The sequence below is a fragment of the Desmodus rotundus genome, chromosome 3, assembly GCF_022682495.2.
Source record: "Desmodus rotundus isolate HL8 chromosome 3, HLdesRot8A.1, whole genome shotgun sequence".
Lineage (NCBI taxonomy): Eukaryota > Metazoa > Chordata > Mammalia > Chiroptera > Phyllostomidae > Desmodus > Desmodus rotundus.
In genome coordinates this window covers 6,892,478-6,907,484 of record NC_071389.1, presented here as the reverse complement: position 1 = coordinate 6,907,484, position 15,007 = coordinate 6,892,478, and the positions used below count along the sequence as shown (strand labels likewise).

Genomic DNA, 15,007 nt, shown 5'->3' with positions numbered 1-15,007 from the left:
CACCAGGCCCTGGGTTGGAGGGGGGGTGTTTGGCTTCTCCCTCCATTCTGCAGGCCTCTCTGCTCCCTATCACCTGCCCAGTCCCTTCCCTGACTGCCTGATGGAGAAGGTCCTCCATGTCAGCCTCATTTTCTTCATCGCCGTTTGCTGTGCATTTGCTCACGGTCTCTTCCTACCCCCTTGGTTTAGGAGCCGCTGCTTCTCCCAGCACCCACAGCAGGGCCTGATGTGAATGGGAAGCACAGTAAATACTTGTCCCTTTAAACACTGTGGGCTGGCAGGATATATTCATGGCACTTAAAGCCACAAGGCTGAATGGGACCAGCAGGTGGAGAAGAGGCTCAAGGACCGAGATGAGGAGGAACCAGCAGAAGAGGCAGGAGAGCCAGGTGGACGTGTAAAACAAAGGGGAGGTTTATTCAGAAGCAGGAATGCGTTCCAGTATGCAGTGCAAAACCTCATGGTCTTGGCGTTAACACAAGCCCGGGAACTGAGGCTACATCCAGAAAGGGTCTCCTTCAATTTAATTCATGGCTTCCCGGCCCTACTGGAGTCGTGGTGAGAGGCCTGAGGGCCTCCCGGCACTGTCCACCAGGGGGCAGCCCTGCTCCACGGCCGAGCAGAGTCCACTGTGGGCAGAGACCCTGGCCGGTCCAGGCAGTATACCCGCATCTTGATTCCAGGGTGGGAAGCCTTTCTTGTCTCCATGGTAATGGCTGGTCTCCCCTACCCTCTAAAAGTTCAGCTGCAAAGTTCAAGTCCAGTGAAATTTTTCAACAAAGGATCCAAGTACCACGAACCCAAATGGCTTCTCAAAGAGCCCCAGGGCCCTTCTTTCCAGAATCTGGTGAGGCCCCACTCGCCCACCCTCTGCAGGGTGTGGACAGTGTGTCTGGGGGAGCTGGCTGACTCTGTAATAGGTAAGAACTCTTTGGCAAAACTTGGCTTCAGCTGCTTCAGGAAGGCCATTTGGCCTGACAACATAGGCTGCACAGACCCACAGCACACGACAGACACACAGACACACACAGACTGGCTCTCAGCATCTCACGTCCACTGGGAATCGTGACAGGCACAGTACCAAAGTGGCCCCATAGCTCCCCTGGGGCCTGGGCCTCCAGGAACAGCGGGAGGAGGTTGTGGGGGACAGGAGCACCCCTCGGGAGTCATGGGGGGAAGGTCCAGGCTGAGGTAGGAGGAGAGAGACGGCTGGGGGCCTGGGTCATCTCCAGGTCTGAAGTTCCCTGATAGAAGGTGTGGCCTAGGAGCCCCACACCAGACAGCGAAGGGAGGGCAGGGTGGGCGTTGTGGGCACAGGGGCGAAGGTCAAAGGCAGAGAAGGCAACTCTGAGGTTTTGGCTTTGTTGTGTTGTTGGCTTGTTCGTCTGCATGGTGCTTACTTTTTTTTCTTAACTCCCACATATTAAAATAGGAAGACTTCCTGTTAGAGGTTTGCCAACCTGCCCAGGGCAGGTCACGCACCCAGGCTGCCCACCGGGGCCCTCTGGGTGTCTGATTTTCATGCCAGGCTCAAGAGGTGGAACTGGCAGGAAAGGAGTTGGGAAGTGGTGATGCCCCAGGGTCCTCAGCTAACCCAGGGGATCCCCACCCTGCACAGAACCGTCTGAATGATGACAGCCCCCTCCCCTTCTGGGATCACCTGGAAGTCTCAGCATTCACGCTAAATCGCTGCCCCCTTCTCCATGGATGACACACAGCACTCCCCCACCCCCTCGGGCCCCTCTGGAAGGCAGGATGCTGGGGCCTCCCGGGGAGCCAAAGCCCACAGAGCCCAGGGATAAAACGAGGGCTTCAGAAGCCAAGTTCACAAAACCAGAGACAGGGCAGTTCAGAGAGGCAGAGGCCCGCCTGGGCTGCCCAGCATTTCCAGCTAGCCTTGTGAGGACAGGTTCTCCACAACTCTCCCCGCCTCTTCCCTCTGACAGCAGGTGAGAGAAAGTCCAAGGCTGTAAGGGCCACTAAAGGAATTTGGCCTAGAAAGAGCCAGAGTGCTGGGGGGTGGGGGCCGAGAAGGCTCAGAGGTCAGTCCATCTGGGCGGTGACTCGGCCCACGCCAGCCTGGTTAACTAGGCTTCATCCCGGCGTCAGGCACGCCGAGGTTCAGGGGCTTCTCCTCAGAGCTCTGCCGCAGAGTCTCTGGGGCCCCTGGATGGGACCGAAAAGGGCATTCCTCCTTGGAGAAGGGGACCTGCTCATCCTTCGGGGAGCCTAAGGGGCTAGAGTCCGGGTTCCCTGATGTGGAGTTGGCCTGGGAGGAGCACTGAGAGCTGTGGTCGGAGCTGCTGCAAACATTCACGATGCAGGTGACATTGACCTGGGTCCCGTGGCTGCCAGAGGAGGACTCTGCAGAAGATGAGAGAGGACGGTCAGTTGGGGAGTGGGGAGCAGGGACGTCATCACGGCCTGTCTCCTGCCCAAGAGGCAGGTTAAGGCATGGAGGGGCGGGAGAAGCACTGGGCCAGGGGCCAAGAGGCCCCGCTTCCGGCCCAGCTCTGCTGTTAACCTTGGGCAAGTCATTTAAAGTTCATGTGCCTATTTCCTCATCTCTAGCTAAGAATTCCCAGCTCAACTCACCCCATAGATGGGAGGAGCCAATTACAGAAAGCAGGTGAAGGTGCTCCAAGAAAAAGCATACCTCCCACAAAGTATCAAAAAAGTGAGCAGGGACGGGAAGTGTACGTTACAGAATATCGGTCAAGCAATCGAGATGAGTCACCTTCCAGTCCTGGCCTCATCAGCAGCACTGGCCACACCAAGTGTGACAAGCCAAGAACACGGTCAGTGACCCACTTATCTGTATGCCAAAGAGTCAACATTAGAGGCTTTGAATTGCTCCCCCTTTTAAAAGTGGGAACAATCTCATAGCATTGGTTGTCATCTGGTAGTAACATAGTGGTAATCGACGCAATGTGAGTAACGTTCAAGAACTGTACTCCCAACAAAGAACACCTAAACACCAAAGTGCATTGCTCCTCCGCAATGTCTCACTCCCTTACTCACTTCTGCCGGAGACACTAGGGAGCAGAAGAGTATCATCTCCTTTTAGCATGATCTGACCTAGTTGTTTCCTTGACTTTGTTTTAGAATGCATCTCCCTTCGGCGTCATCTAATGCAGTTCGCACACCCATCGAAACCAGTGGCACGGCCCTCCATCTGCACGTTCACCTGCTCGGAAAGCCACGGATGAACCCCGGATCTACTCTGCAAGCATCTGAAGAGGAGGCTCATGGGCAGCACCATCCCCTCTGCACTCTCTGGCCCCGGCCATGGCACGCCATGGGGGAAGCTGACAGAGACCACGCTCAGCCATGCGCTGCCTCAGAGAAAGCGACTTCTCTTCAATCGCTCCTCCGTGGAGAGTAAGTTGCCTTCGTTTGCAGCAAGTCTTCTCCCTCCACGGGGAGATGCCTCGAAGATGTCACAAATCCGGGGTTCCAGAATGGGAAGGGGTAGCAGTCTGTCCTCATCTCTGAGGCCAGGGTGTTGGCGGCTTTGCAGCCTCACAATCCTGGGTTCGAATCCCTGCTCTAAGTTCATGGACTTAGCCAAGTCACTTAACCCACGGGCCTTCCATTTTCTCAGCTGTCAAATGGACATAATGACCCTGTCCGTCACCTCACAGGCAGCGATGACAGTCCTGTTCACTGCCGTGTCTCCAGAGCCTGCATGGCTCCTGGAGATGGGGTGACACTCTCAGTGATGCCAGGCGGAACACTGGCCCCACCGAGCCAACCACGTGAGCTGCACCTCACCCTGATCCCAGCCCCTCCTCCCACCCACCCTGCTCCTCCTCATCTCTGCTCACACAGCCAGCACCCACCCACCTGCTCAGGCCCAAGGCCTCGAACCCGCTTCCTCCCACACCCCTCTTCCAATCCATCAGCAATGCCTGCATGGTCCACCTTCAAAAGAAACTTCAAGTTCACTACCTCCTGCTACCTACCACCCATGTGAACCCACATCCACTGCGACCTGGACCAGTGTGAAGAGTCTCCCCCTGTCTTCTGGCCTCTACCCTACCCCTCTGCAGTCCATTCTCCACCAGCAGCCAGAGCAGCCCTTTCAAACATGGCAGGTCACTTCCTTGGTTGTTCAACAGACCACGGTCCTCACCACAGCCTACAAAGCCCCATGGAACCTGGCGCCTGCCTCCTCCCATCCCATCTCCTGCTGCTCTGAGCCCTGGAGGGTTCCTTCACCTCCCTGCAGCTCCTTGAGCACTCCACACCTCAGGGCCTTTGCATGTGCTGTTCCCTCAGCCTGGAAAGCTCTTCCCTATTTCCATGGCTCATTCCTTCCTTTCACCCAGGCCTCAGCTCAGAGGCCCCTTCCTCCAAGAAGCCTCCCTGCCTGTCCTCTTTAAAAGACATTCACTTCCCATCCCATCGCTCACTTCTTCTACCCCCGCCCCTCTGCTATGCTCTCTCTCCTGGCACTGGCTCCTCCCACCTGTGGCCCATTTCTTGGGGCACTCATTTGTGTCCCCCCACCAGGCTCCCAACTCAAGAAGACAGGAACTATTCCCTGCCATGCCCCTCCTGTCTGTAATAGACATGTGATGAATAAATAAAAACCAGCTCACAGGTGCGTTTTATTCTCGTGGGCGGTCATGTGTTTAAGTGATTGGCTGCCAGCATTTAAAATTCAGGAATTTACATTTTACACATCTGGATTTATGACTTCCTCTGAGAGCCAGGTATAGGCCTGGCCACAGAGGACCCGCATACCTGAATGCAGCCGGCAGGAAGGGCTTTAGGGCGCAGGTTCACTGCCCAGCTCCCCCACTCCCTTCCTTCCTTCCGCCCCGCCCCCACCGCCTTCGTGCCCACCCCCTGCAGGCACTTGAGTTTCCTAACTAGCCGGTAAGGGACTAAGGATGGGAAAGCCAGGAGTTGAATGTAAGGGTCCGGACACACCAAAGCCCTTGGAAAGTGACAGCTGCTGCTACCCTGGGGCCCTGCTGAGTGCCCTGACGTCGGTGGTGTCCACAGAATGCAGGGGGGCCTGGCTGGTTCCTTTCCAGCCCTCTCCCCAGCCTAGCTCCCCCCGCTCCAGTAGGTCCAAGATGAGGCCGGAGCTGCGAAGCTGCTCTCAGGACAGCCCTGAACAGGCCAGGGGAGGGAAGGCTGAAATCATGGGCCAGAGGAAATTTCCACCCTGCATCTCCACAGCACCCAAATGTCAGCCAAAGTCACCATGGCCTTTGCACACTGCCAATGAGACATTGCGGGGGCGGACAGGGGGACCGCAACTGGGTCTACCGGTTCCCACAGTGGTGAGAGGTGTTGGGGTGGGAGGCAGAAAAGGGGACAGCAGAGGCCAGACAGGCAGGAAGGGGAGGAACAGAAAAGGGGCAGAGGGTGGAAGGGGTGGGCAGACACGGTCAGGGGGCCACACGGGGTGGGGCAAGGAGGAAGCCACACCAGGATGGCCGTGCAACAGGTATTGCTAGGGATCAGAAAGGTGAATCCAAAAGGTGGACAAAGACCAAGAGTTATATTTGTAGCTCACTCATTCATTCATTCAACAACCGTTTAGGGCTGCCTGCTTGCTGTATTCCAGGCTCTGACCCGAGCCCCCTTGGGTGGTTCTCAGGCTGGGTGGGGGCACCAACAGGACACCACATGCAGAGGGCAGGCTATGATGGAGAAGCACAGTGGGCTGCCTCATTTATGTGGGCAGCCGGGGAGGAAGCACCCCGAGTCAGGTGACAGGGAGAACAGAGTGTGGCAGCCCTGCTAAGGAGGCACCAGGGCTCATCTCTAGATGAGGAAACTGAGGCTCAGATTCTCGTGGCACCAGAGCAGCCGGGAGGGCATCCAGAAATGACCAAGTCCACTGTCACTCTTTGGGTGAGCTGGGGAGACACGGGCCAGCAGACTTGACCTCTCACTACCAAACCTACCCAAGGCAGTTCCAGGCTTTCTGGGGACCCCCGCAGGGACGCCCTCCAGCGTGGGCACTGGAGACACCCACCCGGTTGACACCTGTCCAAATCCAGGGCAAAATGCAGATGCTAAAGGGGGGGCAGGGGCTTCTCCAGACCCCACACCCAACCCTGGGGCCTCAGGCCCAGAGGACCCAGGTGACAAGCCATAGCCAGTGGAGCTCTGGAGGCCCCGCCGACCCATGCAGCTTTCTGCCCCAGAGCCCAGGGTGAGGCCTGGCTCTTCCTTTACTAGCTGCGTGCCCTGGAACAAGCTGTTTTACGTCTCTCGGCCTCAGTTTCCTTGTCTTTAGAGTATAATCGATATTAATAGATTACATAATTATAAAACAATGATTATATAATAGTTATATAATCCTGTGACATTAATATGTAATACTACTACATATTAGATGTACAACACAAGAAAATTCCCTGCCTGGATATCGACTCGAAGGGCAAGGGGGGAATGTCTGGAAGGAAGGGTGTTCCTGGTGAAAGAACCCGCGTGGGCAAAGGCAGGAGGGAACTGGGGGGTCAGAGGACCGGAAGAACCTTGCAGTTCAGTGCTGCACCTGAGGGCGGTAGGGAGCGAAGGCTGGAGGGTGCACCAACGCTCTCACACCTGGGGCTCAGGCCTCACCCTCAGGGGAGACCCAGGAGGAGAGGGTTCAGACAGAAACCAGGAAGAAACACGAAGGGGGAATGAAGCCAGGTGGGCTCCCGCCTCTTACCTGAGCTCCCGGAGCTGGCCCGGGCCTCCCCGCACCCGCTGGCCTGGTCCCTGCCCGGTGCCTGTGGCTGGTTGCCGGAGGACGCCCTCTTGTCTGCCGCGCTGGCCGAGCTCTCCAGGGAGCTGCTGCTGGAGCTCGGCGCCGTGGTCAGCAGGTGCTGCTGCTCAGAGCTGGGGGCACCCTGGGCCTTCTCAGCAGGCAGGTGAGGCTGGATGGGGGGGGGGGCAGAGGTCAGGCCACCAGCCAGCTCCTCCCCCTTCCTCCTTCTCACCACCATCTGCACCCCATGCTACAAGCGCTTCACAGTTTACATGAGGCTTCTGCCCACAACGCACGTTCTATCCACACACAGTGCAGTCATGACGTGCGGTTCTCTGTGGTTTCCGGGATTAGCCTCCAGCCGCCCGACGGCAGCGGGAGCCCTCTTTGGGCAGGGCGCCAGGTGGCCTGGTTCGCCAGATAGTGTGAGAGGTGGGGCAGGGTTTTCATCCTCTTTTTGTATTAGGAAACAGAGGCAGGCCTGGAGAAGAAGAGTGACTCGCCTGAGGTCACCCCCAGCACAGCGTGATGTGACTCAGCCTAGCAGCCACAAGCATGGACCCTGGAGCCAGACATGTGGGTGCAAGTCATGACTCCCTAGCTGTGTGACCTTGGACAGGTTACTTAGTCTCTCTGTGCCTCCATGTTTCAACTATAAAGGGAGAATAAAAACCCACCTCGGGTTACCGTGAAGATCAAGTGGCTGAGTATTTGCAAAGTGCTCAAACAATGCCGTTCACGCAGCAAGCCCCACACGAGGGCTTGTTAAGTCAGGGGCGTGTAACTGCCGCCGCGGGCCCGCGCGGGTGGGCCCCTGTCTCTGTACAGACTGCGAGCTGAGAATGCGTTTTACATTTTCAAATGGTTGAAAAAATACTGAAGGTTAATATTTTGTAACACGTGAAATTACGTGAGGTTCAAATGTCAGTGTCTATAAATACAGTTGTACTGGATGGCAGCCCCTCCCCACCACCTGTTCACGCAGCATCTGCGGCCGCTTTCTTCCCCCAGCAGTGGCAGGTGAGGTGTGAGTGGTTGTGACGGAGACCTAGGGCCTGAAAGCCAACAGCGCTGACCACCTGCCCTTTACGGGAACGGCTTGCTGCCCCCGCGTCGCATCAGTAACCCAGTGCAGGCAGCCCTTTTACTTAGGGTCCTTTCCAGAGTCCACCCCCAGGCTGCTCTCTGTCTCACCCTAACTTCTTTTTCTTGTGGAACATAAAACAACAACACGACCTGAGCCAACATCTGCGTGTCATCCAATGCCCAGCACTGTGCCAACATCCTTCCAAGACACTATCCACAGTGACCCTTCCGACGGCCCAGTGCGGCCCTTGCTTTGCAGGTGTGGAAACCGAGGCCCAGAGGGGTTGAGTTACTTGCCCACGGTCACACAGGACATGGTAGAGCTAGGCTATGGCCCATGATGCCTTTCCTGGGTGCGTGGTGTTTCTGCTCTGGAGGCCCAAGACAGGTGCCCGTTTCCAGACAGCTCGCTGGGGAGCACCTAGAAACCCCACTCCAAGGCTGTTGCCTGTCCACATTAGCCAGACAGGCACACAAGCCCTTGACTTGGGGTTCTGGTGATTGCTGGGTCCCAGGAGGAAAGAAGACTGCAAGGGGCCACATTCTCACCCGCTGCCCGGGATGAGAGGGTAAAACGAGAACTGAGGCGAGAGAAGGGATGGTGAGGCGCACCTTAGCAGGGTAGGGGAGAGGAGGGTTCGAGGGTGAGCGGTTGCTGTGGGGTGGGGGGCACGGGCGTGTTAGACCCCCTCCCCAGCGAAGGCTGAGACCCCGACCCCTCGCTCCAGAAGGAGCTGCAATTCCAGCTGCGCTCTGAGCAGAGGCAGAGTACCTGATCCCTGCCTGGACCGGCCAATCACCGCAGCCCTGCCCCCAGGCCCGCCCACCTGGGCTGTGGCCTCTCAGCACTTGCACCCTCAGGAGCCCTACACATCCCGTGGGCTCTTGCTTGGGCTGGAAGGAGCCTTCCCAAGTCGCTCTTGTGAGGCCACAGGGGCATGGAGAGGGGTTGTCCCCTGCTGGGCATCACACAGGTGGTCCATGGGAGGGGCAGGACCAGCCGGGATCAGTGTTCCAGAACCGCTGACTTGCCAGGGTATCCTGCCTCCCTGGTACCCCCACCCCCACTTCCCCAGCTTTGAGGGGATGGAGGGCATTTCGAAATTTCTAGTTCATGCTGTACTTGCCCAGGTGGCCCGACCTTGGCCAATGGACCCCACTCCCAGCCCTGCTCTGAACTTGGTCAGGCAGGGAGGGAGGGACAGGAGGAGCATCCAAATGCCATTCCTCAACAACCCCCAGAGAAGGGGGTTTTCACACTCCTCTGCTGTGGCCAGGGCTGCAAGGAACAGAACCCCCAAAGGTCACGGCCTGCCTCCCTCCCTCACAAGTTGCAAAGTTCAGACAGGCTCCTGTTCCTTGGGCTGGGGCCCCAGTGAGGGGGTGGGGTACTGGGGGGATTCATGTGAAAAACAGGATCCCAGACAGCCTGCCCCAGCTCACCTCCCAGCCCCTCGGGGTCCAGCACTGCCATGAGCAGACACAGAGACCTGGCAGACCCTCCAGCCAGGTCCTTCAGACTGACAGTGCCCATGAGGCCCACGCGCCTGCGTGTACAGGGGTGTGGGTATGTGATGTGCACACACAAGTCTGTGAGGGTACGTGTGTCCATGTCTGGGAGAGGTACAGTTAATGTGTGTGCTGGGGGGTGGGGGTGAAGAGAGGCACTCCTAGGTTTGTGTCCCAGGCCACTTGCCTTGGCTGTGTGACCTTGGGAAAGTTACTTAACTTCTCTGAACCCAAGTTTCCTGGGCCATGAACCTGGAGCAATAATCTAACAGCCTGTGTGTAGCGTGGCTGTAAGAAGAAACTATGCTCAGAACTGCGCCTGGCATGCGTTCAGCACCTCACAAATGCTCCCCCTCGCTGTTAAACGTGAGCCCGTGCGTGGTGCATCTGTGGGGGTGACTGTGGACGAGCTCACACGTGGACACGCTGACCTTTCCTAAAGAAAGGGGAGCCACTGTCCCACCATTCCTTGCGGTTACTTTTGCAGCAAGAGGAATCACTGCACCCTCTGCCCAGCAGCCTGGGCCCGCTGCCAGCCAGCTGAGGAACAGAGTGGATGCAGGCTAAGCACGGGGGTGGGAGAGAGAGTGGAGGCCTGGGGGTTGAAGGGCATCTGGGGCGGTGACCAGCCTCCGAGGGCAGGCCCTGCGGGGGGCTGAAGGTGCTTGGAGCAGTCTAGAATGTCTGGCCTGCCCAAACCTGCAGATTCAGACAAGTTTCAAACCTGGGCTCTGGCATGTACTGAGTGGGCTGACCTCATATGGGTAACAAAACCTCCCTGAGTCTCAGTTTTGTCCTCTGTAAAATGGGGGTGATTGTACCATGTACCCCACAGGGCTGTGTGAGGATGCAGTCAGTGCCGCAGCACAGGTGGGGGGCCTGGCACGGGGCTCTGCCGGCAGGGCCCTGGCCGATGTGGCTCCATGGGTTGGAGCATGGTCCCGTAAACTGAAAAGTCGCCTGTTCAATTCTCGGTCGGGGTGTGTGCCTAGGTTGTGGGTTCAGTCCCCCGACGGAGCTACAAGGTACGTATGAGAAGCAACCAATCGCTGTGTCTCGCCCCCCTTCTCCCTTCCCCTCTCTCTAAAATCAATGAGCTTGTAAAACCAATCCGCATGTCCTCGGGAGAGGTTAAAAAAAGGAGTAGTTGAGTTGTGCACACTGAGTGAACACAGAGCTCAGGGAAGGGAAAGGGGAAGCGGAGGCCGCACCTGAGACATCTTCACCGCACGAATATGGGGAAACTGTCGGTGGGGAAAGAGAGAGGACTGCGCCAGCGGGGCTGCAGCAGGGGAGCCTGCAGGGCGCGCCGGCTCTCTGGGCCACCCCACAGCGGCTGTCAGCTTCACTGAGCGGAAGCCAGAAAAAGGAAGGAGTGGCATTTGCCACTCCTAGGGAACGAGAGGCAGTTTGAAGTCCCAAACCAGTGTTCACATCTGCTGAAATACTGCAGAGCAGGTCCAGAGACATGGTGTTGTGTGACCTCAGGCAAGTCACTTCCCCTCACTGCCCCTCTTGGCTTGTCAGCATAATCAAGACATGAAATCAGTCCCTGGCCCCTGCCGAGTCCAAAGCCCTGTGTAAACCTCAGGCACTGGGCTGCCCAGGGCTGAGCTGTTCCCAGCACAGTGGTTCTCAGCTGGCAATGTCCGAGACATTTTTGGTCGTCCGTCACCCCTTGGAGGCAGTGCTAGTGGTCTAGTGGGGAGAGCACAGTGATAATTGCTAAACAGCCTGTAAAGCACAGGACAGTCCCCAATGACAGGATGATCAGGCCCCAAAAATCAATGGTGCCGAGGCTGGGAAACCCTGCCTCAGCAGGGTGGGAGGCGATGGAGGGAGCTCCTCACAGTGGGTACAACCCTGCCCTGCCTACCAGACCCAGGAGTGCAGCAGCCACCGTGGACTGACTCACCCCACACCCATTTCCAAGCCGTCTCCCTTGTCTTCCTCCACCACAGAGGCTGGGAAAGCAAAGTGCCCCCTTTCCTGGCCTCCCTTGCAGCTAGGGGTGGTCACATGACACCATTCAGGCCAATGAGACAAAAGGAGACGTCTACCCAGGGCTTTTGGGAGAGCATCTGATTTTCTGATGGGAGGCACCGTGGCTGCCCTGGCCATTCCCCCCTCTTTTTCCCACCTCAAATCGGAGCTCACAGGAAGTGGTGACCACCCTCTCATGACCTGACGCCGCAAGCAAGGGAACGAAAACCACCACACTAAAGGTGGCAGAGCCCGGGGTCCTACTGGACTCTCCGAAGAATGCAACTGAACTATTCCAGCAGCCACCAACGCCTCAGCCTCGTGGTACATGCGAAAGACAGAGTCCGTTTGTCTTAAGGTACCCTTAAGTTTTCAGTTATAGCCAAATGCCTTCCTGATGGAGAATGGATAAAACACTACGTCAGCATTGTGTTTCTAGCAAAAGTCCCTCATAGGCCCTACTTTATTCAAAAAACCAAGGTGAGCTGCTTTGGTTAAAGTGGGGGGCCTCAGGGCCCAGCCCCCGAGGCTCCAACTCAACCCCAGAGATGATCTCCAGGGCCTTCTGTGGAACACCAGGGGTGCCCTGGCACTCGGTTTGAAAACCACTGCTCTTTGAGGAGGTGCTTTGTAAGCACCACAGAAATGCGGAGAATTGTTGCCAGCCGAGTGAATGGCACAGCCCCTGAGCAGGACTGTCCCCATTTAACGGTGAGGAAACAGCCACAAGCCACTCCACATCTGCCTAAGGTGACACCACAGGTCCATGACCACATGCTTGCCACTGACACCATGAGCCCCCCAGTTCCTTATGCGGCATTTCACACCCAGTCTCCTTTATTGGCCCATGGAGGGCAGCGTCACCCCCAAGGGCAGACCCTGGGTGCCTCTCCTCAGCCTCCCCAGGCTCTGCAGAGCACCCACCACTGGACACAGGGAGGGGGAGCAGGGAAGGAGGAGGGGGGAGGCAGAGGGGCACTCACCACCATGGCTTCTCCTTGCAGGCAGAAGGGCTTCTCTGCAAAGAGGAGAGAGAAGACAAGTGAGGGGCAGTGACTTCCTCAGGCCACAGCGATCCAACTGCGCAGGTAACACGGGGCCCAAGCAGGACCAGCGGGAATAGACCCAGCCACGGGGGAACAATGACCTACTAGACAAGGCATGACAGGACCCCACACCCAACTCTCCAGCTGGCTCAACATTGTTCCACTCCGCTCCACCACCCTCTACCGGTTTCCAAACCCCACCCCCTTTGCTCATGCCATGCTCTCTGCTTAGCATGCCCTTCCTTTCCTGCACACATGCCCCCTCCAAATCTTACCCAGCTCAAATGCTGCCTGCTCCAGACGGCCTGGCTCCCCCAGGATTCCCAGACAAAAATCCTGGCCTCCCGCCCCTCTGGACAGCCCCACTGGAGTCCTTCCTTTCAGTAGATGAGTGAGTGGAAGAGCCCTCTGCCCCACGCCCTAGGCTCCTGCAGAGTCTACCGACATCTAGCTCTGTCTGACCCCCGGAGAAGTTTGTGAACAGATGGATAAAGGGAAAAAGGAATGGAATCTCACTTTTCTTCTGGGCCATGATGACACAGTTCACAGCCACCAGCATCAGCAGTCCCAAGGCTGTCACACCCACAATCAGTCCTAGAAGGACAGGAGAAGCTCAAAAACAGCTACAAAAAGCAAACTCAAATATACCAGGCGCCCAGTTGTCACAGGTGAAGGGCAAGCCAGTCCCAAGGTCTCAAATTCAATGACAAAATAAGCAAGCCCAAAACTGTGCCAAACAAAGCATGTCTGTGGACCACGGTCAGCACGGGGGCCACCAGTTGGAGCCTTCCGGCCTGAAGTAGTCCTGACCGCAGATGGGAAGCCCACGAGGTGACATGGTCCAGCCCACGCTGTCATCATGGCCTGATGGGTTCATCAGAACCAACAACCAGAAGACCATCTCCTCTTCGAGATAAAATGCTGAGCCCACCGCTCCCAACCCAGGGCTGTCAGTAACAGTGCCGGGTCTTGGGAGAAGACAAGTCTCACCTCCACGTACATCCAAGGACAGGGTACACCAGCCCACGGCGGGCTCTCAGTACGTCTCTGAGATAACAGGGAGGAAGGGTGAAGGGGTCCTCTCGTGACTTACCAATGGGAAGGGAGATATTCCCTGTGCTGAGCCCTTCCGTTGGAGGACTGGGGACCAGCGGGAACAGGTCGGAGGGGCTTGAAGTGGTACGGGGCCCTGGAGTTGTCTCTGTGAGTTGGGGTTTCGTGGACCCTGGCTGGGGCACAAGGGCTAAGTTCGGCTTCACTGTCTCGGTGAGGGGCTCAGAAGTGCAGACCGCATCCCTGCTTGCATTGCCGGGGATGGCCATCGACTTACAGCTGGTGGGGGAGGAGACTTGGTCAGGGGCGACAGAGGACTCAGGATGGCTCAGGGTGGCTGGGCTCACCCATGGGAGGCAGGTCGGCGGGCAAGGGTCCCCGCAGCCAGGATGAGGGTCCTCTTTTAAGACTGCCCTTTCCTGTCCTCACCCCCAACCCTCTCCCCACGCTCCCCACTCAGTCCCAACTTCTGGGGCAAGGCTCCTGTTCACCGTGCCATCTGTCCTGGGACCCACCCACCACTAGATTGACCCACCCTGGCGCTGAACAGAGCTCGGGCAATGCCTCGACCCACGGCCAGGAGTGGGAGACTGCAGGCACCATGGCACAGCCACTTTGTGCTCGTACAATACGTCCCTCCGTCACCCAGGGACAGCCCCTCCCTGCTCCTGAACTGAAGGACTCAGCCACTCACATCCGGTGGGGTCTGCAAGTATCCGTGGATGACGTTGTGTCAGAGAATGTCCCTGGGGCACAGGCAGCACATACCACATTCGATGTTTTAGTTCCTTCAGAAAAAAAAATTGGAGACTGTCACCAACTCAGATGCACCAGAGACCTAGGGGAGATCTGAGGGGCCCCCAGACCTCTGTCTATGCCTCTCCCTCTAAAGAAAACACACACACACACACACACACACACAGCTGGGGGATCGTCCTTTAACCGATTCTAGTGACTTCCTGGTCTCCAGGGTCACATGGGTTCATCTTCCTGTGGCACCACTCAATTTCCCAGTAGCTTAGGGCTTAATCTGATGCACCTCCAGGCCCCCAGGGCCCCACACGCAGTGCGTGCCTCCTCGGGAGCCCTGGGGGAAAGAATAAATGGGGGACGGGTGGACCGGCCGCCACGGACAACGTTCCCAGGCTCAGCTGACGAGTTGATGCCTGTGAAAGAGAGACCCGATGGGGTCCCAGGCCCGCTGCCCTGGCCCCATACCTGGTCTGGACACCCCGACGCCGGGGGGGCACTTGCGCAGTTCGGAACACAGCCGGCACCCCTGCTGACTCTGCAGCATGCAGTACCAGCCTGGCCGGCAGGCACACACGCGGTCCTGTTCCCGGGTGCAGGCCTGAGTTTCCACCTGGTCTGGAGGAGCAAGGAGGCAGCCCAGGGTCATTCCCACCTCCACCGGCCCCGCCCACCACCATGCCACCCTGACCTCCCAGCCAGCCCGACACCCACAGAGAGCTCTGATCTCCAGCAGGCTAGTCGGGCCCCCACCGTCCCCCTCAGCATGGGGCAAAAAGAACACTGGCCACGGAGTCCCAAGGCCTGAAGTCTTGGTCCGGCTGCACGGCATGAGCAAGACACAGCTTCCTCAACTCTA

The 15,007-nt window shown here is 57.6% G+C and overlaps 1 protein-coding gene and 1 long non-coding RNA gene across 2 annotated transcripts in view; one reads left to right on the top strand and one right to left on the bottom strand.

The window, feature by feature from the left end:
• Positions 1-392: 392 nt before the first annotated feature.
• TNFRSF1B (TNF receptor superfamily member 1B) overlaps positions 393-15,007 on the bottom strand; it is a 34,435-nt gene continuing 19,820 nt past the window's right edge. The window contains exons 4-10 of the mRNA XM_024554845.4: positions 14,617-14,766; positions 14,093-14,186; positions 13,439-13,677; positions 12,862-12,939; positions 12,283-12,317; positions 6,683-6,890; positions 393-2,364 (exon numbers count right to left, since the gene is read on the bottom strand). Coding sequence (XP_024410613.2) covers positions 2,084-2,364; positions 6,683-6,890; positions 12,283-12,317; positions 12,862-12,939; positions 13,439-13,677; positions 14,093-14,186; positions 14,617-14,766 — 1,085 coding nt within the window. The 3' untranslated portion in view covers positions 393-2,083. The remainder of the gene's footprint in view (positions 2,365-6,682; positions 6,891-12,282; positions 12,318-12,861; positions 12,940-13,438; positions 13,678-14,092; positions 14,187-14,616; positions 14,767-15,007) is intronic.
• On the top strand, positions 2,247-4,636 carry LOC128780533 (uncharacterized). The gene is made up of 3 exons (XR_008426452.1): positions 2,247-2,386; positions 3,106-3,381; positions 3,645-4,636. It is a non-coding gene; the product is annotated as an uncharacterized lncRNA (long non-coding RNA).